The sequence below is a fragment of the Macrosteles quadrilineatus genome, unplaced genomic scaffold (genome assembly GCF_028750875.1).
Source record: "Macrosteles quadrilineatus isolate MER2022 unplaced genomic scaffold, UCM_ALF_1.0 Scaffold_107__1_contigs__length_349487, whole genome shotgun sequence".
Lineage (NCBI taxonomy): Eukaryota > Metazoa > Arthropoda > Insecta > Hemiptera > Cicadellidae > Macrosteles > Macrosteles quadrilineatus.
In genome coordinates this window covers 304,625-332,369 of record NW_026542700.1, presented here as the reverse complement: position 1 = coordinate 332,369, position 27,745 = coordinate 304,625, and the positions used below count along the sequence as shown (strand labels likewise).

Here is a 27,745-nt window from a genome sequence, read left to right as displayed (position 1 = left end):
TTACAAAAAGTATTTATAGGTCAAGATGTTTGTAGTTTTTTTTTAAAGTATAACTGCAATTGCTTTTAAAAATAAATACAAAAACTGTCAAATGACTTAGATTAATACTTGTAGGCCTAAGCCTATTTATAAATTACAGGAAACTTTATTAGATCTCATCATAGTCAAATTCAAACATTTACAGTGTTTTAAAATAATCAACACTCAGAAACGTTTGTGTAATGAAAATCTGCAAGCGACTGACGCCAAGGGTAAGGGAGGGCATGTGAACCAGGCTTTAGAGCAAACTTTCTCTTTTCCTACCCCATGTCCCGTTAGAAGGTGGGCGGGGCTTCACACTAAATAAATACTCAGTTCATTCATTCACAGTAGAGAATAGTTTTTGTGGCAGTGACATATGTCTCTTGTCTGCTCTTCATAGCTCAAGCTCACACGTAGATTTCTTTCGAGAAATTATAAGTGATAATCTTTATTAAAAATAAGTGAAAAACTGTTGACATTTTCAAGGAAGAAAAGTTAAGAAATAAAAATGTTAAAAATGAAAAGGTTGTTTGATTAGTTATTCTGTATTTCAAAAATATCCTCATTTATGAATGTGTTTTCAGCTAGACTTGGTGACTTTTTCATAGTTAAGCAAATTTTGAAGATATATAACTGTTTCTATATAAGCCTATTTATAAATTAGAGGAAACTTTATTAAATCTCATGCCTTAGTCAAATTGAAACATTTACAGTAGGCCTATTTTAAAATAAACACAATTAGTTCCATATTTTTGCAATTGTTTTTTTTTTACAATTAATAATAAACGTTTAACACCAAAATATAAGTTTGATACACATACATATTGTGTTTTTTTATGATATAACAGTTTATAATATTATTAGTGGAAGAAACTGTGCAAAAAAGATAGGTATCGGAAGTATCGGTATCGATAGGTATCGAGAGTACTTTGGTGGTATCGGTATCGGTATCGACAATTTTTGGTATCGGCCCATCTCTAATTTTACATCATGATTAGGAAAAAAACAAGTTTTTCTTAAGTTTGTTGCTCTGAGGCCTAATCTTGTTAATATGTGAGAAAGTTCTAAAACATACCAAGATCATAACACAATCTCAGCTAAAACTGGAACATCACAAGGGGAAAACCTCACACAGAACTATAACGAATATTGTGTCTACTTTCTCATAGGGACAATCAGATTCCAGGTCCCAAAAAGTCTTAAGCTTAGAAATTGTCTTATAATCATAGATTTGGGATTTACGGAATAACACCTCAAAACTTTACCCTATTGTACAGGCCTAGTCTACTGGAAACAGCGGCCCAGTGGCAATGGCTGGAGACACAACTCTGAGGCCAGTAGTATGGTGTTGCGCAACAGACTGCTCTGTCCATACTACGGCTACGGTAGTGAGATTGTCTACCCAATAGCAGAGCAGAGCGATGAGCCCTCGCATGCAGTGGACAGTGATGATGAACCTACTGGTAAGCAACCAGTGTCATGTATCAAATTAAATGTGTCATGTAATTAAATTAAGTCACTGTAAACCTATGCTAAGTTTGACCTCTAATGCCCTTGATAGTTGACACAGTTCTAGCAAACCCAGCAACTATGATAAGATTACATTTAACACTTGAATCAGACACTATAGAAACTGTTAATCAACCAATATCCATGTATTAAGATCAATCAGAAATATATACTGTATAGTCTAGGCCTTTTCATTTAGTCTGTTTACACAGTTGGAATTTTTTATTTTTTTTTATAAGGGAACGGTCCAAACCCTGGTCTTGTGTAACATCAACCATTTGTTAGATTGCATAATTAATTAATAGCCAATTTAAAATTGGCACCTAGGTCCAGAATTGACCCTCTTTTTGATTAGGCCAGCAACTTTATTGACATGGTAGGAATCTATGTCGATGCTATGCTGCTGTGTTAACAAAACATCCCATGTAGATTTTTGTCTGATAGAGGTTTGTACAATCAAAGGTGATGGCTACCATGTAATGATTACTAATGATGAGTGATTACTACACTGAAAACCAGAATTAATGCTCAGTATACCTGACTTAAAATGAACACCAGGTCTGCTTCTGACATGAGGCACTAATTGGAGGGTGTCACAAATTTTACCCTACCTAATAGCAGTGCAGTGAGTAAACCAACTCATGAAGCCTCTTCCAAGTAAAAGTTTAATCTCCAACAGACGTTGCTGTTGACACCAAATACACTATGGATTCTAATGCCACCAGCCACAAAACAGTTGAAGAATAGTTGGATGATCTCTTTGATGTTGCAGGAAGCCAGTCGCCCTTGCTTGTGAGAGGGCCTAGCAGCACTACCAGCAGCTTGGAGAAGGTGTGTCAGTCGTTGTTCCAGAAACACTTTGGCAGTGAAGGAGAGGTGCAGAGGGGAGAGGAGGGGGGGAGCAGTGAGGGAGAGTGGGATGGCAAGGGAGGGAGACCGGAGCCGGCGACCAATCAGGGTGAGTGAGTCACCAGATCAGTGGTATAGGGGTCTCAATCCCGAAGCTTTAATACAATCCTTGGATTTCAGGAATTGAAACTGTTAATTTGATATACAGGGGTGGTGAAAAGTCCCGGTACGGCTTAATATTTTTTTAACCGTTACAGATCGAGGTTTTTAAGTTGATACACTGTTACTGGGTATAAAACACGATTTAACTAAAACTTCAATGAGCCGTTACCACTTTAGGGGGACGGCCCACAAGGAGTCAGAAGAAAATCTTAAATAGAAGCATAGGTTGATATGCACATCAAATTAAAGGTCTTTGGGTACTATTAGAATACAATTCCGCAAATTTGAAGTCAAATGGACAACCGAGTTGAAAATGGCAGCCGTTCAAAGATTTCTTGAATCTGCCATTTTGAATCTTTGAACGGCTGCCATTTTTTACTCAGTTGTTATTTTGAGCTCAAATTTTCGGCATTGTATTCTTCTAATAAAGCCCTTTAATTTTATGTGCATATCGACCTATGCATAGTTTTTGATTTTCCGAATCCTAATGGGCCCCTGAGAGGTTAGTGTATAAAATTACAAATTCAATGCATCTTTGAATAGCTGTAATTTTGGACTCAGTTGTCCGTTTGAGTTTGGGTTTGCGGCATTGTATTTTACTTACAAAGACATTTAATTTGATGTGCACATTAACCTATGCTTACATTTAAGATTTTCTTCTGACTTCTTGCAGTCCCCCTGAAGTGGTAGGTCATTGAAGTTGTAGTAAAATAGTGTTTTATGCCCAGTAACAGTGTACCAACTTGTATAGGTAAAAATCTGTAATGGTAAAAAAATATTAAGCTGTCCCAGGACTTTTCACCACCCTGTATAGGCTCATAGCTATTTTCTTACACTATTCCTTTTTTCAGACATGCAAATAAATTATTTTTACTTTATTAAGTTAGTATGTTACTTTTCAGCTTTTAAAAAACAACAGTCTAATGAAGAAGAAGAGGATAGAGGAGAGGTCGAGAAGGCAGGAGAAGTAGAGGAGGAGAATGAAAAAGAAGCAGAGAAAGGTGGAGAGAGTGATAACCAGACGTCTCCTGACGGTCCGCACTTGTGTGGCCTCAAATGGCTGTTTGAGCCTGAGAGTGACACCGAGCCCTGTACAACTACAGATAGTAAGTGCTGATCTGGGAAAGAAACTGAATTTATATACCTAATACAATAAGGCTTTTTGTAACGTCCCTTTTTTGCTTGCTCTACTCCTACTGATCTTAAGCTGATCTTTCAGTTGAGTGTTTAACCACAGTCGGATAGTAAAAAAGAGACGGAAAACGGTAGACAGTAAACAGTTAATGGAAATGGATTTTAATTATTTTGGGAAACTTTTATTGAAAATTGTAATGTGATTGAGGTAGGAAAATCACGCTTTGTCCAAAACGATCCTTTGTAGTTTGTTGTGACTACAGCTGTTTTGTGCTTCGCAAGGAGCACATCATCAGGTCTGAAGAATGTCAAGTAGTCATTAAATATTCCTCATGGTGGAGTTCGCCAGAAGTTGTTCATTTAGATTTTGTAATATTATCCTAGTAAAAGATAAGCTGTAGAAAAACAACAGAGTTATCTCATAATTATTTTAGTAAATAAGCCTATGCAGTATTGTGACAGTCTTCTGTAACCTGTGTAAGGCCTAATGATTTCCATATGTTCAGCAGGTGTTCTCAATGAAGTGGTGCCTGCTCCACCCCACTGGCACTACACCCTGGGAGTGTCAGAAACTCTGTCTGACGATACAACCTCAGACACATCTAACAGCCCACCTAACTGTAAGTTTGTTGTTTTTGTTTGGATTAGAATCATCGTATGTTGTTTAATAATTCCCGTTAAATCTTGAGAAATTAATAGCTTTGATGGTTCAAAACTGATTCCAGCTATCTGTGACCAGTGTATATTAAATAAATAGCCTTGACTTAAAAACTCTCCAGTCATATTTAATTGAAAACATGAACCTGAATGTAAAGAACATGAAACCTTTGAGTAGTCTCTATCTAATGTCTAATTAAGCAACTTCATAGGCAGGGGTATAGTCCGTGAAATTGTAAAACCTTAGAAATGAATGAGAATTAGTTGAAAATTTAAGTTGAGTCTTGGTAAAAAAGAGGGTGTTTCGTAATGTCCTAGTTCACGTACTAGCATCATGACTTGGTTTATATTATTATCCGATAATACCTTTATGCATTGTCATAACTTAGCAAGGAATTTTTATATTTTTGTGTTACAAGGAAAATTTTGAAATTAATGGATAGTTTTAGGATTGACTCTTGAGTATCTTAATTGGATTTTAGATTAGTAAATTATAAACTTGTAAATATTTTCTTTGTGATTCCTTAACATAACTTAACTCATTCACAAACCACGTCCACAGGTCACAGGTGTATTTACCTCTTCAGCATTGTGTTCATAATGGTCATATGTTTTAGTTGAACTATCAACTTTAATTTTATATTGTTTGTTGTCAGATATGAGGTCGAAGCGGAGGGATGATTCAGGAAGTTCTACCAACACGACAGCAAGCGTAGACAACGAGGGTGCTCAGCTGTTAGAAAAGCACACCACTAGGAGCGGTGAGTGGATCTGCTCTTGTACTTAGTAAATAAGTTGTTGTAGAACACCACAGTCAAATGCACCCAGAGGCATACAAAAATAGTGAAAATACAACAATTCACATAGAAACCATTTATAAAGATAAAAAAACCATTTATCAATTTACATTCTGGTGTTACTGTGAGTGTTTTTTACAAGCGGATGCTCTTGAAGTTTCCTTCTGGGGCAACTACAAGATTTGTATTGGGGGAAATTAGAATTACAGTAAGATAAGTGCACTTTGTGTGAAGAAACACTTTCTTTTAGGGATGGACGGGTCCCGAAATTTCGGGAATTTTTCGGGAAAAAAATATTCCCGATTATCGGGACGGGATTACATTTGACTCGGGAATTTTTCGGGACGGGATTTGGTCCGATCGTCGGCGATTTTTCCGCTTCGCGAGTGCCGATAACGCCGTTATTGCGAGCGATAGGTCCGCGAACGCAGGAGACGAAGTCATTTCGACGATTCCGCCGTGACCGCGGAGTCATAACGACGATCGCGCCGTGGCCGCGATTATTGGACCGACGATCGCACCGTGACCGCGAGTCATAACGACGATCGGGCTGTGACCGCGGAGTCATACCGACAGTCACGCCGTGACCGCGGAGTCATAACGACGATCGCGCCGTGACCGCGAAGTCCTACCGACGATCGCGCTGTGACCACGAGTCATACCGACGATCGCGCCGTGACCGCGGAGTCCTACCGACGATCGCGCCGTTACCACGGAGTCATACTGACGATCATGCCGTGATGGCGAGTCATACCGACGATCACGCCGTGACCGCGAGTCATACCGACGATCGCACCGTGACCACAAGTCATACCGACGATCGCGCCGTGACCGCGGAGTCCCTCCGACGATCGCGCCGTTACCGCGGAGTCATACTGACAATCATGCCGTGATGGCGAGTCATACCGACGATCACGACGTGACCACGGAGTCCTACCGACGATCGCGCCGTGACTGCGGAGTCATACTGACGATCATGCCGTGATGGCGGAGTCATGCTGACGATCGAGCCGTGATTGTGAGTCATACCGACGATCATGCCGTGACCGCGAGTCATACCGGCGATAACCCCGTGACCGCGGAGTCATACCGACGATCGCGCCGTGACCGCGAGTCATGACGACGATCGCGCCGTGACCGCGAGTCATGACGACGATCGCGCAGTGACCGTGGAGTCATACCGACGATAACCCCGTGACCGCGGAGTCATACTGACGATCGCGCCGTGACCGCAAGTCATGACGACGATCGCGCCGTGACCGTGGAGTCATACCGACGATAACCCCGTGACCGCGGAGTCATACTGACGATCGCGCCGTGACCGCGAGTCATACCGACGATCGCGCCGTGACCGCGAGTCATACCGACGATCGCGCCGTGACCGCGGAGTCATACTGACGATCGCGCCGTGACCGCGAGTCATGACGACGATCGCGCCGTGACCGTGGAGTCATACCGACGATAACCCCGTGACCGCGGAGTCATACTGACGATCGCGCCGTGACCGCGAGTCATACCGACGATCGCGCCGTGACCGCGAGTCATACCGACGATCGCGCCGTGAATGCGAGTCATGACGATGATCGCGCCGTGACCGTGGAGTCATACCCGCGATAACCCCGTGACCGCGGAGTCATACCGACGATCGCGCCGTGACCGCGAGTCATGACGACGATCGCGCCGTGACCGTGAGTCATACAGACGATCACCCCGTGACCCGCGAGTCACAAGTTTCTATAGGTACCTGTAAATTGTTACCCATTTTTTGGTTTTTATAGATCAGTGCCACAAATGGTAATAAACGGTATCAGCATTCTGACACATACTTTCTCCCATAAGTTTGTCAACAACCTTTATAATGTGTAAGCGGTGAGAGTAAATATACGGAAATGGGATTTGTAAGATTTTCTTCAGAATTTAAAGGACTATAACATACTAAATTTTTATCAAAATCGTTCGAGCCAATATTGGGAAAATATGATTTTCCGTTATTTTATGGGGTTTTTATGGGGAAATAACATAATTTACAATAACTTTTGAACCGTAATTTTTACAGAGATGGGATTTGTACCATTTTGTTCAGAATATAAAGGACTATAACATACTAAATTTTTATCGAAATCGTTCAGGCCATTTTTGGGAAAATCTTTTTTTCCGTCATTTTATGGGGTTTTATGGGAAAATATCCATTAAAAATAAAAATTTCTAAGAAATGAGAAAAACTATCAAAATTGTAAGGATCATAACATACTATGTTAAAAAAAACGGATTTTTTTGTCTAAAATCCTATTTTTCGTTATTTTATGGGATTTTTATGGGAAAATAACATAATTTACCATAACTTTTGAACCGTAATTTTTACAGAAATGGGATTTGTACCATTTTGTTCAGAATTTAAAAAGCTACAACATACTAAATTTTTATCAAAATCGTTCGGGCCATTTTTGAGAAAATCTGATTTTTCCGGTTTTTTATAGGTTTTTATGGGAAAATCCCCATTAAAAATCAAAATTTCACAAAACTGAAAAAAAAACGCCTGGAGATACCATGGATTAGAACCTACATACCAAATTTCATCGAAATCGGACCACAGGTGTAATCTCTAGCTCTGTACACATCCAGACACACAGACACACAGACACACACACAGACACACAGACATCACTTTGAAAACCACTTTTTTGGGTCCAGGGGGACCCAAAACGAATATATCCACTCAAAACTCAAACTCGAAAATTTTGACGAAAACAATACTTTCTCCATATACTATGGTATAGGGGGAGAAAGTAAAAATTGATTTTGTATGTCTTTTTTGGTAACTGCAATACAGTACTTTCTTTTTATGCACAGAAAAAAATCCCGTCCCGTCCCGTCCCGAAAATCGGGAAGGAAATAAAAATCCCGTCCCGTCCCGTCCCGAACTAAAAATTCAATCCCGTCCATCCCTACTTTCTTTGTGAAAAGATTTTGCTTATCCACCCCTGAATTTGAACCTCAAAATCCAATATGTTTTTAACATTGAGTAATGGTATTTTCAATTAAATTTATAATCACTTTGTTACATATAATTGGTTTGTCTCCAGCATGTTGGAATATGTTATGTTTGTCACTGAAAAATTCTCTATGTTTTAAAATAAGCTTAATGAAAAATAATGACATAATAAAAAATTTATATGAGTGCTAATTAATACTAGGCTACTAGTCAGAAACCAGGACAGTTAGTTTAAACCAGTATTATTAGTTTATTAGTGCTCATCCTATTTACACTAGACTCTGTACATATACATTATACTATGAATTGTATATCTACATTGACCTGGCCTATTGTATGACATGTACTTAATGGCTATAAACTATTCGAATTTGAGTGATAATAATTCAACATAATAAAGCAGTAGCCACTAAATTGTACACAAGTCAGACTTATAATCAGTTAAATGTGTCATTTAATTAAGTTAATTATTTAAATGAAAACACTTTAACGTAAAGATTGTACTTAAAATCCAGGTAAGTATTGTTCTTATAAGATTGCAGCAACTCTGTTAAAAACAAGGTTTTGTAAAGGTTTCATGGTATAACATATAAACTATTGTTTAGGCCCAAGTGAGAAGAGGAAACACAGTGGAGAGGCGACTGGCGAGGACCAATGGCGATCCAAGAGGAGTCAACAGCTGGAGAGAGGTAACAGAACCCCTGTCACGGCAAACCTGCCCACTAAACTAACTCTAACTGCTTTGTTGGGTTCTTATTAAAACTGTTTCATAATTAAAGAAAGCAGCATAGCTGATATCATTTGCTAAAGGTCCAGGATCTAATATCACCAATCGCCATCATGGATAGTTAGCTTTTATCCATATAACAATGCTAGTGGTTTGGAGTCTACCTTAAACTGTACTTCACTACATTTATTGTGAAGATTCTACTGACTAACATGGTGTGTTGTAGGAGAAGCGTTGGACACAGCTTCTGGTGGAGTCAAACCTGACGACATCAACAACAACAAGGATAATGAGCAGTTTGGACGACAGAACAGCTCCTCATCTGGGTATGTTATACTTACTGGCTACTGTGGATCACAATATTTGTTTTGAAGAAATATAGTTAAGCTAACTTGATATATTTTAAGGGCTTTTTGATACACAAAAGTCTTATAACAGAACACAGATTTTTTTCGTATTGTTGGACTTCTTAGGAGAATCATGCTGTCTTGAATCATTATGTTTTTTATAATTGATTCAGCCTAAAGAACCAGCTAGGATCAGTAACAAGGCCATTATAATATTTATTCAATACTCAATACAGCTACCAAATATGTTTTTATTTGACTGCACCCCAATTGTAAGTACTTGCGCAATATGAGTTAATCATAGTAATTGTGATTGGTTTGTAGGTCCAACAATGAGCTCAGTTCGCTGCTGCCCCCTGCCACTCCCCTGCTGGCCATGTTCCTGTCTACCCGCCAGGCCCCCCCGCCTCACCCCCTGCCGCTCCACCCACCCGTGGCAGAGCCTGACCCCCCGTCAAGAGCTGACGGACGCAGCAGCCGCAACCGCCATCGTCGCCTCAAACGGTCCACTCAGACACACAGGTCAGTAAATTGAGTCGATGATATAGAGAGTAAACCAATATATTTTGTCGAATTCATAAATTGGTTTCTTTCTAACAGTTTTGTTTCCAACAAAATAATTAGAATCAATAATTCAGAGATTCATGAGTTGGTTTTTGATACACAACCAGGAACGGCTACTGTTTATTTCACATTATTATAGGCTACTAACATAAATGTCAATAGACAATTCTTAGTAGTCCTAAATCCTCATTAGGTTAAGAATGCTAAGTGTAAAGTGTATTCTTTCACGTTTTTGTATTAACTCCTGAAGTAATTAATATGTTTATTTTTTAATTAATAATGCAGCAATATGTTTCTCACTGGGCAACCTTGTTGAGTGTCTCTGGAAAAAGTATTAGTAGAAAATCTTAAAAGAACTTATCAAACCTTAACATTCACCTAATTGAAGATGTACTTAGTAAACCATAAACCAGTTAATTTTCCATTAATTAATGTTGAGAGTCATATGGTATGTTTTTAGGATGGCTCGTCCTAGAGAGAGGCAAAGTTTACCATCCACCTCTACCCAACCTCCACAAAGCTCCATCCAGCTGGCAGCTCTGATCAGTGGAACACACCTTGCCTCCTCTCACGACGACACCAGCGAAGGAGCCGTCCATGTGTTCCGAGATGAGAACGGTCAATGGATGACTTACACGTTTGATGAGAAGGGTCTCGGAACTGCCAACCCTCACAGGACGGCTCCCAACAGTAGGAAATTGTTACACTCCATCCTGCGCAGACACAACAGTCAGTCGGAGAACAACTGGTTGGATAACTGGGAGTGGCAATGTCCTGAGTCCTTGAGTGACTCTACAGTGTCTGTGGGTGGAGACTGTGGACAGAACACAACGACCACAGTATCACAGGTCGCACCTTCCCCTGTCAGACCTCTGCCTTCCATCCCCTCACAGTCATCCTCACAGCTGCACCAGCTGCATCAAAGCAGTAATGGAGTCTACTTGCTGGAAACGGTCGCCACACATATCCTCAACAACCCCAACAGAAGAGCTTTCCACCAAGTGTTTTCGGAAGCAATGGCTGAACGTTGTGTGCAAACTAGGTCGAGCCCAATTATATCTAGATCGCACCACTACAATATCGGTGCAATGTCGCTGTCTATGAATCCTTATTACGATCAAGGGATGAACTCTTTCGATTACCCCAACCCCATTGTCCCTGTGCCGCCCCCCTCCAGCTCGCAAGGGGAGACTGACACGGATATCACGCTTACTAGAAGTAGGTTTAGGTTTATGGACTCTGTTGATATCGGCCTCCCTGAATGTCCGAAGACTCCTAGAAGATATTACAAGTATAAAATCTCACCTTGTTCTTATATCAAAGTTAGACTAGATCGGTTAGCTCTCTTGGCCCTTTTAGATAGGAATCTAACGATGACTGAAATGTTACTCTCTTTGTTCCTCGCTGTTCTAGTTTCGTGCTTAGGAGCTATCTTGTTGAATTTAGGGTTTTATAGGGATGTCCCCGCTTTTATATTTTGTTTTGTTATCGCTAGTTGTCAGTATTCGTTGATCAAAAGCGTTCAGCCCGACGCCGCGTCTCCGACTCACGGGTTCAATAGAATAGTAGCGTTTTCAAGACCCGTCTTCTTCTGTTTGTGTAGTGCCTTGGTGCTCTCGTTCCATTATGCGGCCCTGGCCACTAACAGAGAGTTCACTTTCTACGGCGTGTTAATTAGAAGTAGTGAATTGCTCAACTTAATGAAAGACTGTCTTTCCACTTTTATCCTGTGGTTTCCTCTACTGTTCAGCTTGGGACTGTTCCCTCAAGTCAACACATTTGCGATGTATCTACTAGAGCAGATAGACATGCACATATTTGGAGGGAACGCCACTTCTTCTCTCACAGCAGCAGTGTATTGTGTGTTCCGTAGCTGCCTTGCTGTAGTCGCTCTTCATGGGTTCGCCTACGGAGGTCTCAGTGAAGTCAAGTCCACCCAACATATCTTGTTCTCAATCTACTGCGGACTGCTGATGGCTACATCGTACCACCTTAGCAGAAGCAGCAGTGATCCCATTCCTATTTGGAACATATTGAAAACTCACTTATGGCCCGGAGAAGAAGAATTACAAGAAGCACAAATTCGGAAGAAGGAAACAAGAGTGAAGTATCCACGTGATAAACGACATAAGAAGCCAGACACAAAAAGTCATTCGCACACTGTAAACATACCTTCCACCGATAAGAAGGAAAATGCAGAAGAGAACAGTGAAGAATTAGTAGATCCGTTACCTAGTAAACTGCAGAGAACTGTCAACTGCAGGTTGAAGTCTGACCTGATTATATGTACCGTAACTGCAGTCTTTGTGTTTGGCATTCACTGCAGCACTGTCTTCTCTGCTCTGCAGCCTGAACTTAATCCTGTAAGTTTACAAGTTGTTTTAACCATTGAAAAAAACCATATAGTTGGCATAGATAGTTCGTTATACCATATACCAAAAGAAATACACAGTTCTTTATTCATTTTTAGATCCTCTTATGATGTAATCCTGTTGGGCAGTCCTCCCCACAGTAAAAATAGTAACCGTAAGAATTTTAGCCAAAAATCATGCTCTTCCTGGTTTTTTTTATCAAATGCTACTGTTAACAGAGTTGAGAGTAAACAGTCTAGGATTTGTTAAGAAATACTGTGTGATTAAGAAATATATCAGCATTGTAATTTGTGTGTTGTCAATGGCTGTGAGAAGGACAATCTACAGCTACATTCCTCAAATAATCAGTTACAGTAGAACCTCTCTAATCTGTCACCTTTGGGACCGGGAGCATGGTCGGATTATCAGAGGAATGTATTTATTGACATTTAAACATAGTCAAATTGTATTTTGAACATACCACGGAAAACTGAAAAACACGGTTAATCCAACATGACATAAAACAGTAATTTCTAACTCATAAACAACGCCTAATACTAACTGTATAAATGGACTTTAATGTGATAATTTGCATATTACATCATCAAAATACAATTAGTAGGCTACTGCACAATCATGATGATTAAGTTAAGTCATTAACCTTGGTCCAGAAATAAAAACGTTTACTCAAGCAAGCAAATTGCCAAACATTGTACGGCAAAATAAAGAACAGAACAATAGAAGTCTAGTAAGCTACTGCTAGTCATAGGCTACAGCTATGCTGGTACAGGACAGAAGAATGTCAATAAAAACATTAAATAACTCATATAAAAGTACACATAAAATAATAGTAGCCTACTTATAGATGATAACAACAGTCGTAAAATACACCGATAAAGATAACAATGACATAATAACATCGCTTATTCTTTCTCTTTGTTCTTCTATTCTTTCTAGAGTTTCTCTTCTTATCCATCCATGCAACAAGTTGCCATGGTTACTAATCACCCAATCACAGGCTACAAAAGTTCTCATGGTTACCAAATACCCACTCACAAAATGTTGTGACATAGCAAGCGCACAGCAGACAGTATCATCATAAAACAAAAATTATCATAAAAATAGTTAAATATATATTGTTTTATTTTTAATGTTTCAGTGATACTGGGATGTTTGGTAAATAAATAAGACGGTGCATATGGGTTAAACCTTTTCAAATGTTTGTGTGAATCATCATGGTGTTGTTTGTGTAGGTATTGTGGTGTGTGACCACCTGTGTGGGTTTACTGTTGCACTATGTCATGCCACAGTTGAGGAAACAGTTGCCTTGGCTGTGTATTGCTCGTCCCGTCCTCAGATCTCACGAACACTCACAGTTTGAGGTGCGCGACGCTGCCAAAGTCATGTGGTTTGAGAAGGTATGCACAGTTGTGTTAGGTTTGTAGATTAGGTTAGGGGGTTGAAATGTTTTGTTCTGATCTATTTTCTGTTTTTGGGTGCTCTAAACATGAGCTTAGTAGTTACAGAAATGTTCTTGAAACTCAGAACAGAATACCCCCTACAACTGATGGAATTGTAAGTTTTAATCTTTACGTTATGAATCATAAGAAAGAGCTTTGCAGTACATATTGTTTTTAAATAAAAGCCACTCGGCCGTTTAAGGAATATTTTCAAAACTAACCCGCTTAACTGAAAAATCAAGAGTCCAGGGACTCACACAACATTACTCTATTATATGGTCCTAGTGTTGATCTTCTCTTCTTAAGAAAGCAGATTGTCCTGATCAAGGACAAAATATCTTTTTAACTCTCAACTAAGCTAATGAAACTGTAACTCTTCTCCAAATAAAACTAAAACTAGACTACAAGGTAAGTCAAAGTTACAGTATAGCATTAAATTTTTATTTTTTGAACTCTTCACATTTTTGTCGAGTAATTTTCTAAATGTTCACACTTCACTGGTATTACTACTATACTGTTACAAACACATGTCTGTTTCATAGCTGTATGTGTACCTGTCTTATCTGGAACGCAACATACTTTACCCTGTGGTGTTCCTGGCTTGTCTCACCACGGACTCGCCCGTCATCGTACGCAAGTTTGGCCCGTACGTTGCATCAGTGATTATCACTGTTTGCGCTCTCAAGTGTCTACGAAGCACTTTCTCCCATCCTCCCCTGCAGTACCTCATCACGGCCTTTGCTGTTCTCTTCTTCCAGTTGGACTATGCGGCCGCTAGTGAAACTTTTCTCATAGATTATTTTATCACCGCCATCGCCTTCAGTAAAACCTACGAATTTCTTTTGAAGGTAAGAACCAAAAAATATTGTTGTAATTTTTTTTTTAAATTCTTCAACCAAACATTGACTAAGTTAACTTAGTTAAATATTGCTGGTTCAGCTACTAGTTATTTTCTTATCACTCCAGTGACCTCTGGTTATCTCATGAGACTTATGCTATAATGATACTACATTGTGGATCTTTGGACATATTCAATTCAATTTAATTCAAATATCTTTATTCAGTTTTATGTATATTGTACAATAATTAGTGTCAACAGCACAATATGAGGAATGATTATAAAAACAACAAATACATATTATAAATCTAGTAAGATAAGTCAACTATCATAGCGACTTTGTCAGGTGTAAAAATCTTTAAAGGAATAAATTGCTAAATTTATTAAAAAAACTCTTTCAATCTTTTTTTTTAGGGATGGACGAGTCCCGAAATTTTGGGAATTTATCGGGAAAAAAATATTCCTGATTATCGGGACGGGATTACATTTGACTCGGGAATTTTTCGGGACGGGATTTGGTCCGATCGTCGGCGATTTTTCCGCTTCGCGAGTGCCGATAACGCCGTTATTGCGAGCGATAGGTCCGCGAACGCAGGAGACGAAGTCATTTCGACGATTACGCCGTGACCGCGGAGTCATAACGAGGATCGCGCCGTGGCCGCGATTATTGGACCGACGATCGCACCGTGACCGCGAGTCATAACGACGATCGGGCTGTGACCGCGGAGTCATACCGACAGTCACGCCGTGACCGCGGAGTCATAACGACGATCGTGCCGTGACCGCGAAGTCCTACCGACGATCGCGCTGTGACCACGAGTCATACCGACGATCGCGCCGTGACCGCGGAGTCCTACCGACGATCGCGCCGTTACCGCGGAGTCATACTGACGATCATGCCGTGATGGTGAGTCATACCGACGATCACGACGTGACCGCGGAGTCCTACCGACGATAACCCCGTGACCGCGAGTCATGACGACGATCGCGCCGTGACCGCGAGTCACGATATCCCCGTGACCGCGGAGTCATACCGACGATCGCGCCGTGACCGCGAGTCATACCGACGATCGCGCTGTGACCGCGAGTCATGACGACGATCGCGCCGTGACCGTGAGTCATGACGACGATTGCGCCGTGACCGTGGAGTCATACCGACGATAACCCCGTGACCGCGGAGTCATACCGACGATCGCGCCGTGACCGCGAGTCACAAGTTTCTTTAGGTACCTGTAAATTGTTACCCATTTTTTTGTTTTTATAGATCAGTGCCACAAATGGTAAAAATTGATTTTGTATGTCTTTTTTGGTAACTGCAATACAGTACTTTCTTTTTATGCACAGAAAAAAATCCCGACTCGTCCCGTCCCGAAAATCGGGAAGGAAATAAAAATCCCGTCCCGTCCCGAACTAAAAATTCAATCCCGTCCATCCCTACTTTTTTTTAATTTGTTTGGATCTATTTCTTTTTTAATATAATTTGGAATAAATTTAAAAAATCTATTACCTACATAAGAGGGTTTCTTTAAAAAAAAAAATTAGTCCTGTGTGGTTGTATATTTTCTTTCGTTCTTATCTCTAAAATTTTAAGAATAGGAATTTTATTTTGGTTCTGAATTTACTTCTTGTGTTTTTGCTAGTATTTTTTATTCATATATATACTGCCTGTAAACAGTAAAGATTTTTAGGTCCTTAAAATGTTCTTTAGCTGACTCATCACGCTGCAACTTAAGCATGATTCTAACTGTTGAGGGCGTAATGGGTGAAATGAAAATAATTAATAACTCGAAGGACCAGAACTAATTAATAGTTCAAGAGAAAAATAATTAAATTAGAGAAAAATGGCGAATCTGCAATTTGAAGGGCACTGAGGTCCCGAGATGGAATAAAATGTCTTGTGAGAGGCAAATGAGATTAGTTTTAGAGTCTAATTAAAACACACACAAAACTTTAAGGTTGTACCTTGAGTCCAATTATCCAAAGGTGGAGAGTATGGCAGCGGCGTCGTCTATGGTGGAGCGATGGCGGATGGCGGAGTCCTTAGACCGAGTGCTTCTGTTTTGTAGAATTTTGGAGAACGCAACGCACCCAAGTTCATAATCACAAAGAGCTCACTAATACGTGGAAGTCGCGGTGAAAACGTACGAAAAGTCTAGAAGTAATACACGGACGCGCACACACTGTCTTGAGGTTTGAAGAGTCTGAAAGCACTAGATCACAATTTAAGTAATTTAATCACAAACAAAAGGGGGAAATTAAAATGTATATATAGTTAAATGTACTATAGAGGAGAGAGAGGCCAGATATAATTAATCTATAGCCTAAAAATACGTTAAAGAGAGGTAAAAAAGGGCAATTAATGTCCCGAGATACGAGAAACGGTATACACCGTGAGTTATGGACGCCGACCGTGGACAGACAGACGCCGATCAACGGCTTCACTTTGAAAAATGCAATTGCGGTTTAGAGGGGTCTAGGAATTCGATGGCCAATAGGAAATGCGATTGAAGCAAACACGGTGTCAGGTGATTCATGGGTATGTAGTACAGGAAAATAGGCCTTACTGTGGCGGGAAATTCGAGCGGGCTTAGCAATCTCATTTGAATATTGAAAGCGGGAGTCTATTTACAATAAATTGTTACTGAGACTAAATAATATTACAATAAATGTGGTGATTTATATACACATTAGCATGATTAATTAACCAGTGACTTAGTTAACATAATGATTAATTTCTAAATACTCTAAAAACATGAATACCGAACACTAACCGCTATTTTTTGCTCCTTGAAAATTCTATCTAGATAAATTTTTTTTGTTTTTTAGTGCTATGTCAAACGAGATATGCCCCTGCATGTGGTTTAGCCTAAAAACTGTTACCAACAAATGACCACTTTGAAGGCCCGCAAGTCCCACATTACTCCTCCGAATCATTTACTTACTACACATTTTTATTTCTAATTTATTACCATATCAAAATAAAATAAATTTTTGAAAATTAATTTTTTGACCGAAAAGCCTTAACACGTTCGCGGCGGCACGTCAAATGGTGGGGAGTGTTGCTGAAGGTCTAAGTCCCGGAAGGTCTAATTAGACCTTCGACACACATTTTGCAGTTTGTACTTGTTGCTGAGGGTCTAATCTGGTAGTATGTCGAAGGTCTAAGTCCCGGAAGGTCTAAGAGTACAGTCAATGCAAAAAACTCATCCACTGATACTGTTTTAGACCTTGCGGGATTAGACCTTGGGCACACAATGTATATTTTGTAAATAAATTATTATAAAATGAGAGTTGCTGAAGGTCTAATTCCCTGAAGGTCTAAGATTCGAGTCCCTGAAGGTCTAAGATTCGAGTCCCTGAAGGTCTAAGATTCGAGTGCCGGAAGGTCTAAGATTCGAGTCCCTGAAGGTCTAATTCCCTGAAGGTCTAAGATGCGGGCGGGCATTGCGTCGCCAGAGATGAAGGCTACACAAGCAGGCAATAACGCAACAACTTTTAGAGTTGTAATATTCTTAGTGATAGTTTTAATAACTCTCACGTCTTTTTTTTGCTAGCTCGTTATTACAAGTACGATGGAGATATAAAAAAAATCCTTATTTATATTATATCATTGATTATTGGATACTTTAATTTTTGTTATTGGCATAGTTGCTGGGCCATAACAGTTGCTATAGCTCAGAATAAATCATTACATCAGTTTAAATTGGTAATTAAAAACCATTGTGCAATCGGCATAAGTAAGTTAAATAAGTTTGGCAGAAATAAGCAGTGTTCTCAGACGTACGATAATTATCGTTTTGTACGATAATTTAGCCTCCCGTACGATGTACGATACGTCACCGTACGATAATGCTATTTGTACGATAATTTGGGCAATTGAATAGTACTCTTTTACAAAATTGGTTTGGGAGGTTATACCCAAAAATTTGGAAACATTTTTGCTGTTTTAAATCAAAACTCAGTATTTATTAGAGATGGGATATAAAAATCAATACATAAAAAATCAATCTTATGAAAACTATAAGTTAACTGTTAGTATGAATAAAATTAAAACGAAACCATTTCCATGAAATGTGCTTCTAAACTGCTTGAATGCTTCTGCTTCGCTTCTTCTGCTTCTCCTACACCACGAGAAAGTCTGTTACCATAAGAACAGACCTTCCGTACATAATCTCGCCCATTTGGCGAATTATTGGTGTAGTAGTGCACGCCATCGATCTCTATTTTAGAGATCGATGGTGCACGGGTGCACGCACGGCCGCCTTTAACTCCAGGCCTCGGCCTTCAAAGTGGCAACATCACAAGAGGTGTTGTAACAGCTGTTTTGTTTGGAAGTGAAGCAGCTAATTGTATTTGTGTATTAACGAAATATTGGTTACTGGACTATGACAATATTGACTCCGCTTAAAATGTACATAATAGATTTTTAATTCATATTGTTTCGGTTTTCAATTCTGTATGTCTTTTTTTCAATATTTTAATAAATTTATGTTTATAAATTTAAATTGAAATCAATAAAGTGTGAATTAATGAGCTGATATCACCTGTCTGCCATGTTATCTTATGGGACGTCTGTCACTGAACAACATACCACTTGTGGAGATGCCAATTCTACCAGGCCGCGGCCTGTAGTTAAAGGTGGCCGTGAGTGCATGGTGGAAGGAAAATACTGGTGTAGTGTTTGTGTTGAGGTTGAGAAATATTCACATAATATCAGTTACCTACTATGATTACAACGTTCAAAACTAAAAATAATATGGTTTTATGGCGATTTTGAGATTTATAATAAAAAAATATATAAGTCTATTAGGTATTTCAATACTCAAGCCAGTTACGATTGTTATTTAAAATTGTACGATAATTTTTCGTGAAATACGATAATTTAGGACCGCGTGTACGATATTTGACTACGGCCAATCTGGGAACACTGGAAATAAGTTAAAGTTGGTGTTAAAAGAACATTGTTAGTTTCCTTGGTGTTCAGGATTCTGTTTTGTTTATTTCAGCTTATCTTAGCCAATAAATAGTTTCATCCATTGACTTTATACCACAGATGTTAATGACTAATTTCATATATATGTATGACCATTGATTAATCTAATCTTTATATTTGTGCTATAACTTATTTGTGAAGATTAATAATGTCACATGTTTTTAATAATGTTAAAATGATGGGTAAATAAATAGTGATTGAAATGTTGTACAGAAATTGACTATTCTTATTTTGACTTTGATAATTGACAATTTAATTTAATAACACATATAGTCAATGTTTCATCTTACTAATATTATAAATCTAAAAGTTTGTGAATTTTTGCGTGCGTGCGTATAAGGTCGGTTCCAAGGCGATCGATGTGATTTTCCACCGTGGGTCCGAGGTCCCCGCTTGTTTCGAGGTCCTGGTGAGGGACCTCGGATCCAAATACAACCGAAAACGTGTTCGTTGCCAGAGAATAATTTTAATATCAATATTAAGTGATTTTGAGCGAGACCTTGGAACCCTAATGGAAAGTTTAAAACTTCTTCGCGGAATTTCCGATAGGAACGTAGCGATAGTTTTTACTTGTACACAGTGTGGCATCTATTTATCTATAATATTAAAACAAAACAGTGTTTTTTTATTTCACGATTCTGAATCAACCACTCGACGGATTTACATGATTTTTGTGTTGAAAGAAAGATAATTTTGAGAAGTAGGGAATGTCGAAGCCATAATTTTAGTTTTGGGTCCCAGTTTTTTATAAATTAAGTTTTAATTTTTAAAAAGTCTAGCAGCCGACGCTAAGATTCTAAACTAGCTTTCGGCATAAAATAATTTGCTTAATATAACAGCTGTAAACATTCAGCTTTTGTGTCACAAATTCAGCATTTGGATAAAAATGTAAAGACATACAGTACTTAGCGTTGACTTATTTATACTATGTGTAATGCTAATCATTGATACGTTCAATTCTTCTGTAAGAGGATGACAGGATTAATTAAATATACATAGTAAAATACTAGGATGTTCAAAATATTTTGTAAAGCAATCTTTATAATCTTGATTTGTTTTAGAGCAATATAATTTGTTTTAACTAACAGCTGGTTAAATATAAACTATGGAACTATGAGGTTATTTTATTTACTCTTATTTTTTCTTTGATTATAGGAAATAAGTCAGATTAGTAGAGATAATTAGACCACAGTTTAAAATAGTTTGGACCAAAATTAATTAAACCACAGTACAAATTGAGGCTCTGTACACGAGCCTAATAAAAAAGGATAAATGCAAATTATTTTACTGCTCCACTTTTCAAGGAAAGAATAGCAAAATAACAATATTTACATGTTTTATGAAATCGTGTTGAGTTGTGGTTACGTTTGGGGGTGCCTATATCAGCGCCCCCAAACGTGAAAATATCACTTTTATTTAAACTATGAATATATTGTAGTTTAAATTAACTAATATGGGAAATTACTATGTACATTTATTCAATGAGGGTGGGTAATTATCAAGGATAGAACTGATAACGGTATGGATAATAAACATTGACAATTACGTCATTAGCTTTACTAGCGTGTTTACTTTTTATATTCCTGCTACATGTGACCAGTTCTTTTTTTCAAATGAATGTTATTTGAACCAAACAGCTGTTTCAAAACAAATTGTTATTGTTTTTACTTTTCTTTGTTTAGACTTATTTATTTAGTAATTAATGCAGTGAAATTGATACAAAGGATAGGTGTGACGATTAGTTTGATGTTAGGACACCAAAGTTAAATTATGTGTACTGTGAATTTTATTGGATATTATCGTTTTATTTTAGGTCGTTTCTATTCAGACCTACTGGAAATTGTGTATAGTAAGTTAGTTGTATTGTGGCATGTGTGGTGATAATTGAGCGTAGCTCTTTGGGATCAACTTCAATGCAACAAATAAAGCAACATCACTCAATAACGGCAGAACACATTTCAGCTAAACTTAACAAGATTACTTAGACTAATAGTGAGATGGTTAATAAACAAACAAATTTCAATTAGATAATGCTAATGCAATTTAAAACGAACTTAAAATTTCCAAATTTTAACATTAGGCTTATGGGACTAAAGTAGCCATATGGCAGTTTTTTGTTTACAAGAAAAATGTAAACATGAGAATCATAACGTATTTCTGAAGTTTCTAGACTTTTCTTTTATACGTTTTTAAACCATTCCTTTGATTTTAATAAACAAGAAAATGCCGTTAAAACATTTTTTAAGGCACTGAATTCACTGAAAATCGAGAAAATATACGGAACTACTTTCTCAATGCGCGGAGCATAAACAAGGAGCGGAGGGATACGGACCAGTGACTACTTTCTTGGGAACCTATATTTGTGTTGCCAGCTGATTAGAAACAGCCAATGTTAGAAATCAGGATTTAATAAGCGATATATCGAACGGCATCGAAATCGATGTTTAATCCGATAATACATCACAGGTTATATTATGTTGAATTACATCGACGGTGCAGTAAGTTATTACACTTATTAATAAAACGCAGATTGAACACTGATCTAATTTAGGCATGTGGGGAAGGTATGTCGGGGTTTATGAGTATTAGTGACTACATTAAGTGTTTTGAAGTAAGGTTAGATTAGGGAGGTAAAGTGTAGGTTATAGGTAGGTGATCGAGTTGTTTATTTGTGTTGCACCATATAAATTTTATCTTTTGGAATAGTTGGTTAAACGGTGAAACGATTTCAAAAATGTTTGCATATGGTCTTAACGAACTATTTACTGTATTCCAGCATTAACTTTATATAAAGTCAATGACTCTAGCAAATTACTACATAAAAACCAAATGAAAAGAAAATTTGGATTTGGACCTTTGACCATAGCAAAACTAACATATAATTTATGAAATGTGAAAAGTTGTATATCATTAAATACTATTCTGTAATATTAATAATTGTTCGGCAAATCCTCATTTTAGTGGCTCGGCTGAAAATGGAATCTGCGTTTTTTATCCTATATAAATACTGTTATTTGATTGCCAAGCCACGGACTATACATACGTCAGAATTATTATAATTTTAAGCAATAAAACCAGCATTAGTACATCTATTGACTTTTTTACATTTAGTTACTTATACAAATATCAAATCACGTTTGTTCCGCTCAACTGGCTTTCACCTCTCTGAAAGCAACCCTAGTAATTATGGAAGAGGCAGGTATGCTATAGAAGGTAGTATCGTTGACTAGGTCTATACACTTCTCAACTGACTATTACCTTTGACTATTGGATACAGAAGTTGTATAAGATAAAGAAGTGTTGTATTAATAGTCAAAGCTATTACTCTCTCTACTGTATGCTACTTATAATCAGTTTGCGTCTGTGCGAATCGGCTGCAAATCTCACTTCAACGTTTTTCACATCGTAAAAATCTGTTTTATTCAGATTGCTGTTTTATTGTAAAATTATCGGATTTAAAATGCATAAAAACATATTTGGTCGCACAACATTTGTTTAAAGATGATTTTTCACATTAAAACTGCAAGAAACTTTGTCTTTTTTAAACTAGCTGATCTGAATTGTACACGGTTTTAACTGACTACTGAATTCCCGTACGTAGGACGGGCTAACACCTCGTACTTATTTAATACGCAAGCAGGATTTTTGTGACAATTACTCCTCCGAAACTACTGAACCGATTGACATGTTTTTGGTGTCATTGGAAAGAGGGTAACCTGAAGTTGTGCAGGAAACTTTCATTTTAGGGAAATAATGAGAGGTTGAGGCCCTGGAGCCCTTTAAAGTTTCGTATTTCTCCATAAGATTAACATGGGAAACAAATATTGTTATGAAACTCCAGCTGTTGTCAGAAATTAAAAGTGAAGAGAAGAACATATGTTAATTGTAAACAGTCAATAAGTTTGCTAATATTAGTTTGCCACAAACATTTACTTACTCGGTTGAAATGAAATAGTTACTATTTGAATTTGGGTTGGCGTAATTATTACAATGGGAAAAAACGAGAGAGCCTGGATAAATTGATATACTAAAAAGAAAACTGAATTAACACTGTGCTGCATTTCTTAGTAATCATTGAAAGAGACGATTTGCAAACTATGGAAACATAGGAAAGTCATAGAACACCACCAAGGGGAAGAAATAGAAATAATGTGTGTTATAAACACTAAAAAACAACATCAGCTTTCGAAAAATGATAACATATTTACAAGAAATGTTGATTATATCGATCTGTTATCTACATCTTGAGTATTCCATAATCTTTGAGTCGAATCTTTTATAGTCATAAAAAATATGACTGTTTTTCGTTTTAAAATAACGCCTGTAATACTTAGCAATTGCTCGATTTCGAGCAACAGGGACACTAGTTAATTATAAAACATGTTGTTGATATTGTATAAAATGTACAGTAAAATTCAAAAATTATATTCTCTACTTGTTAGTCTACTTATAGAGCTAACTGTACCCGTTGGATTGAATGAACAGTGGAGTGAATGAACAGGCAAATAATTTGTAAAATTACTTTTTGGAGTGAACCATCTTGGAGTGAATGAAACATATCGATAATTACAACTCAAGTTGTTGCGTTATTGCCTGCTTGTATAGCCTTCATCTATGGCGACGCAATGCCCGCCCGCATCTTAGACCTTCCGGGACTCGAATCTTAGACCTTCCGGGACTCGAATCTTAGACCTTCCGGGAATCGAATCTTGGACCTTCCGGGACTCGAATCTTAAACCTTCAGGGAATTAGACCTTCAGGGACTCGAATCTTAGACCTTCAGGGAATTAGACCTTCCGGGACTCGAACCTTAGACCTTCCGGGAATTAGACCTTCAGCAACTCTCATTTTATAAACATTTATTTAAAAAAGTAACATTTTGTGCCCAAGGTCTAATCCCGCAAGGTCTAAAACAGTACCAGTGGATAAGTTTTTTGCATTGACTGTACTCTTAGACCTTCCGGGAATTAGACCTTCGACATACTACCAGATTAGACCCTCAGCAACAAGTAAAAACTGCAAAATGTGTGTCGAAGGTCTAATTAGACCTTCTGGCAATTAGACTTTCAGCAACTGATCCAAATGGTGGGCGTATCCCCAGTGCGGCGCAGCCCTAAGCTACGAACAAACCCGATTGCCGTGTGTGATTGGCTTTCCAATTTTGGTCTGACGAATAGCAAATAACAAGCGACTATGTCCTGCTTTACAACGAGAGTTGACCTAGTTCGCTAAACACCCACAGATAGCAGCAATGCTTGGAACGTAGCCGGTCCCATTGGAATTGTATTGCCAAATGGAGGGAAAAAGGCAGGACAAAAAGTAGATTTTTGAGATTGCCAGACGGGGATTTTACGGGGAAATTTACTACCAACCTACACCACAACAATATACAGTATACTATTGAGCAGTGTTGTGCAAGGTTTCAAGTTTCTAGCTCTAATCCTGGCTTAAAAATAAATAATTTCGTACTGCATTGCAGCTTGAGAGCGATCGCACCCAGCAGGATAGCATTAGGGTTTCGTATGGGAGCGATTGCTCCCATGCCGACGTGAACGAGTTAAGCAGTGATGGCTTAGAAAAACTTGCAGTAATGTACTGCAGGAAATTTGTAAAATCTCAAATGAAATTATTTTCCTTGAGTTGATATTTCACTGCAAGCAATTTTATGTTTACATTGAAAATGGTTAAACAAAGTGCAATTTCGTTGTAAAACCACATAATGGTTATGCCTGTTGAAATGAAGGATTTTCATTCAACTCTTGCTGATTTCACAGGTCCAGTTTGTGGTGACGTACATCGCTCCTTGGCAGATCACCTGGGGCTCTGCCTTTCATGCTTTTGCTCAGCCGTTCTCAGTGCCTCACTCCGCCATGATGTTTTTGCAGGCTGCCATATCAGCTGCTTTGTCAGCCCCCCTCAACCCCTTCCTAGGTAAGTAGTAAACCTCTGGACTTGTGTAGCTTCTATGTTACTTAAAAATTTAATGTAAGACTATAAGACAAATCAATAAATCGTCAAGCAAATTTGATGTAGTGTAATGATTGCAAATAAGCAATAGATTGCGCAGTTTAGTAGGATTCAAAACTTGTTTCTGATGCAAAATGGATCTAGTGCAATACCCATTTACCTTTTAAAGTTTAAAGATTACCGTATGTTTAAAACAGTTGTAAGAAATTTGAACAACTAATTTACAATAAATTTATTGATTGTAGATCTATACTACAGTGATTTAGTGATTTACCTACCTCAATTAGGCCACAATTGTAAAAAAAGTAGCCTATATAAATACATAAACTGTATGTTTCTGGTTTACAATCTGAGTGTGGTTAAACATTCAATCGAAGGAACAGTTGTTAAATTACAATTCACATCTAAACTATTATAATAGAAAGTTCGTCAGCAATACTGGATCTTAAAAAAAATTAAATGCTAGGGGTCAAAGCCCTAAACAAAATCACGTTTTACGTTACCATTTTTTACTCTGCTTGACCATAAGCCAATAAAAAACCTTATTGTATTAAGTATATAGAATTGGAACTAATGTTTATTTTCAGATGGCAATACGTTAGTTCCACTATTTTAAGAAAGTGTCTGTGTATTTAAATGGAGGTTATTAGGCTGGATGATGTGTGATTTGTGTTAATTAACAGGCAGCGCAGTGTTCCTGACATCGTACGTGAGACCAGTCAAGTTCTGGGAGAGAGATTACAACACAAGGAGAGTGGATCACTCCAACACTCGGCTGTCGTCACACTTGGAGCGTAACCTCGGCGCAGACGACAACAACCTCAACTCAATCTTCTACGAGCACCTCACTCGGTCTCTGCAGCACTCGTTGTGTGGTGATCTCATACTCGGTATGTTTCACCTGTGAACTATTTAATTTAAGTGATTGTCATCAGAGCTTTTATTCATTTTGAGCTTAAAGGTAAATCCTGATTTGTTTTAATGTACCAAGTAGATTCAAGTAGTCCTGAGAGTTTATTTTCATAGCTTGGTTATTGCAACAGTGAAGTCTGTGATGCACAGATAAAGTGAAATGAAGAGTAAAATAAAATGCCCAAGCTCAAGTTTTGTTCAACTGATTTAAAGTTGCCTTGTCTTTCACAAATACCAAATTGCATTGGCACCTGGCGGGTAGTTTTATCCTTCTTACGTAGGCTAACCTACAAAACAAAGAGATTAGTGTAAAATGTAGAAGAAGGTTTGTGTATAATTTTATGGATGTTGATTAATGTTCTTTACTTGGTTAGCAATTAATGCTATTTAATATAACATCTAACTTAGTAAGAAAACTAGAGTTTTCACTGTTTCATTAAAAACAAATTTTTAAAAATGGTAAAAATTGCTAACACTGTTGAGAGCTACAGAAATAAAACTAATCTAAATAGAAAAGAAAACCAGTAACAATTTGCAAGGTTACATGTGATTACCAATTTGCTTGTTGACTTACCAGAAAATCGAATCACCAATTCTCACCTATTTCGAGTATAGTTTGGCATATAGTTCAGTTGTTGTGGTGGACTATGTTGAACAAACCTTTATAGTTGAAATTGTGTCACAAAATAGAATATAAACATTTCTGTTGACCCCAGGACGCTGGGGAGCTGTCGCTCAAGGAGACTGTTTTGTGCTGGCGTCAGACTACCTCAACTGTCTGGTGCATATCATAGAGTTGGGGAATGGACTAGTCACCTTCCAGATGAGAGGGCTGGAGTTCCGAGGCACTTACTGCCAACAGAGGGAGGTGGAAGCCATCTCTGAAGGGGTGGAGGACAATGAAGGTATTGTACAACTCTGAATCAGGTAGTTGTAAAGAAAATCATAAAATGGGGATACGATTTTATAAAAATCAAATAAATTCTAGTTGTTTTTTTTAATGATATATTTTAGTTTTTACCTTTAATGTTTTAAATTACAGTTGAATTCTACTATACCCTTAGCAATATAGGAGTGCCCATGAACATAATTGTACTTTACCTGGCGTTCAGGCGCCCTCCCATATTGCTAAGAGTATAATTCTGATTTTACTAATACAAAAAATTGTCTAATCCTATTAGGATTTGGGAAGGTGTTTTCGTTAAAGGCTCTAGGCCATAATAGCTTTGATTTAGTTTTTGATAGGAATAACAGGCCTACTTGTACATTGGGCGAGTCTTCGTAATAACAAACACATTTATGAAAAATCTTCATTCATGTGTGCATATTTATGTATACACTGTTTGCAATCTTCCTTTATTTGTGATTGATGAAGTGTTCAGTAACCCAATAAACTCAAAATATTTAAATTTTGTGTGTGTATAAATGTGTTTCTTGTTGAGTAGACTCACCTACTGTGCAGGTA

The 27,745-nt window shown here is 38.0% G+C and overlaps 1 protein-coding gene across 1 annotated transcript in view; it reads left to right on the top strand.

The window, feature by feature from the left end:
- Positions 1–27,745, top strand: part of LOC128982093 (pecanex-like protein 1) — a gene marked incomplete at its 5' end in the record, with an annotated part of 53,684 nt that overhangs the window by 10,537 nt on the left and 15,402 nt on the right. The window contains 14 exons of the mRNA XM_054401136.1: positions 1,299–1,484; positions 2,303–2,488; positions 3,444–3,647; positions 4,185–4,295; positions 4,989–5,093; positions 8,727–8,810; positions 9,075–9,174; positions 9,520–9,717; positions 10,220–12,122; positions 13,364–13,528; positions 14,113–14,418; positions 25,176–25,332; positions 26,052–26,258; positions 26,997–27,185. Of these exons, the coding sequence (XP_054257111.1) occupies positions 1,299–1,484; positions 2,303–2,488; positions 3,444–3,647; positions 4,185–4,295; positions 4,989–5,093; positions 8,727–8,810; positions 9,075–9,174; positions 9,520–9,717; positions 10,220–12,122; positions 13,364–13,528; positions 14,113–14,418; positions 25,176–25,332; positions 26,052–26,258; positions 26,997–27,185 (4,101 nt within the window). The remainder of the gene's footprint in view (positions 1–1,298; positions 1,485–2,302; positions 2,489–3,443; positions 3,648–4,184; positions 4,296–4,988; positions 5,094–8,726; positions 8,811–9,074; positions 9,175–9,519; positions 9,718–10,219; positions 12,123–13,363; positions 13,529–14,112; positions 14,419–25,175; positions 25,333–26,051; positions 26,259–26,996; positions 27,186–27,745) is intronic.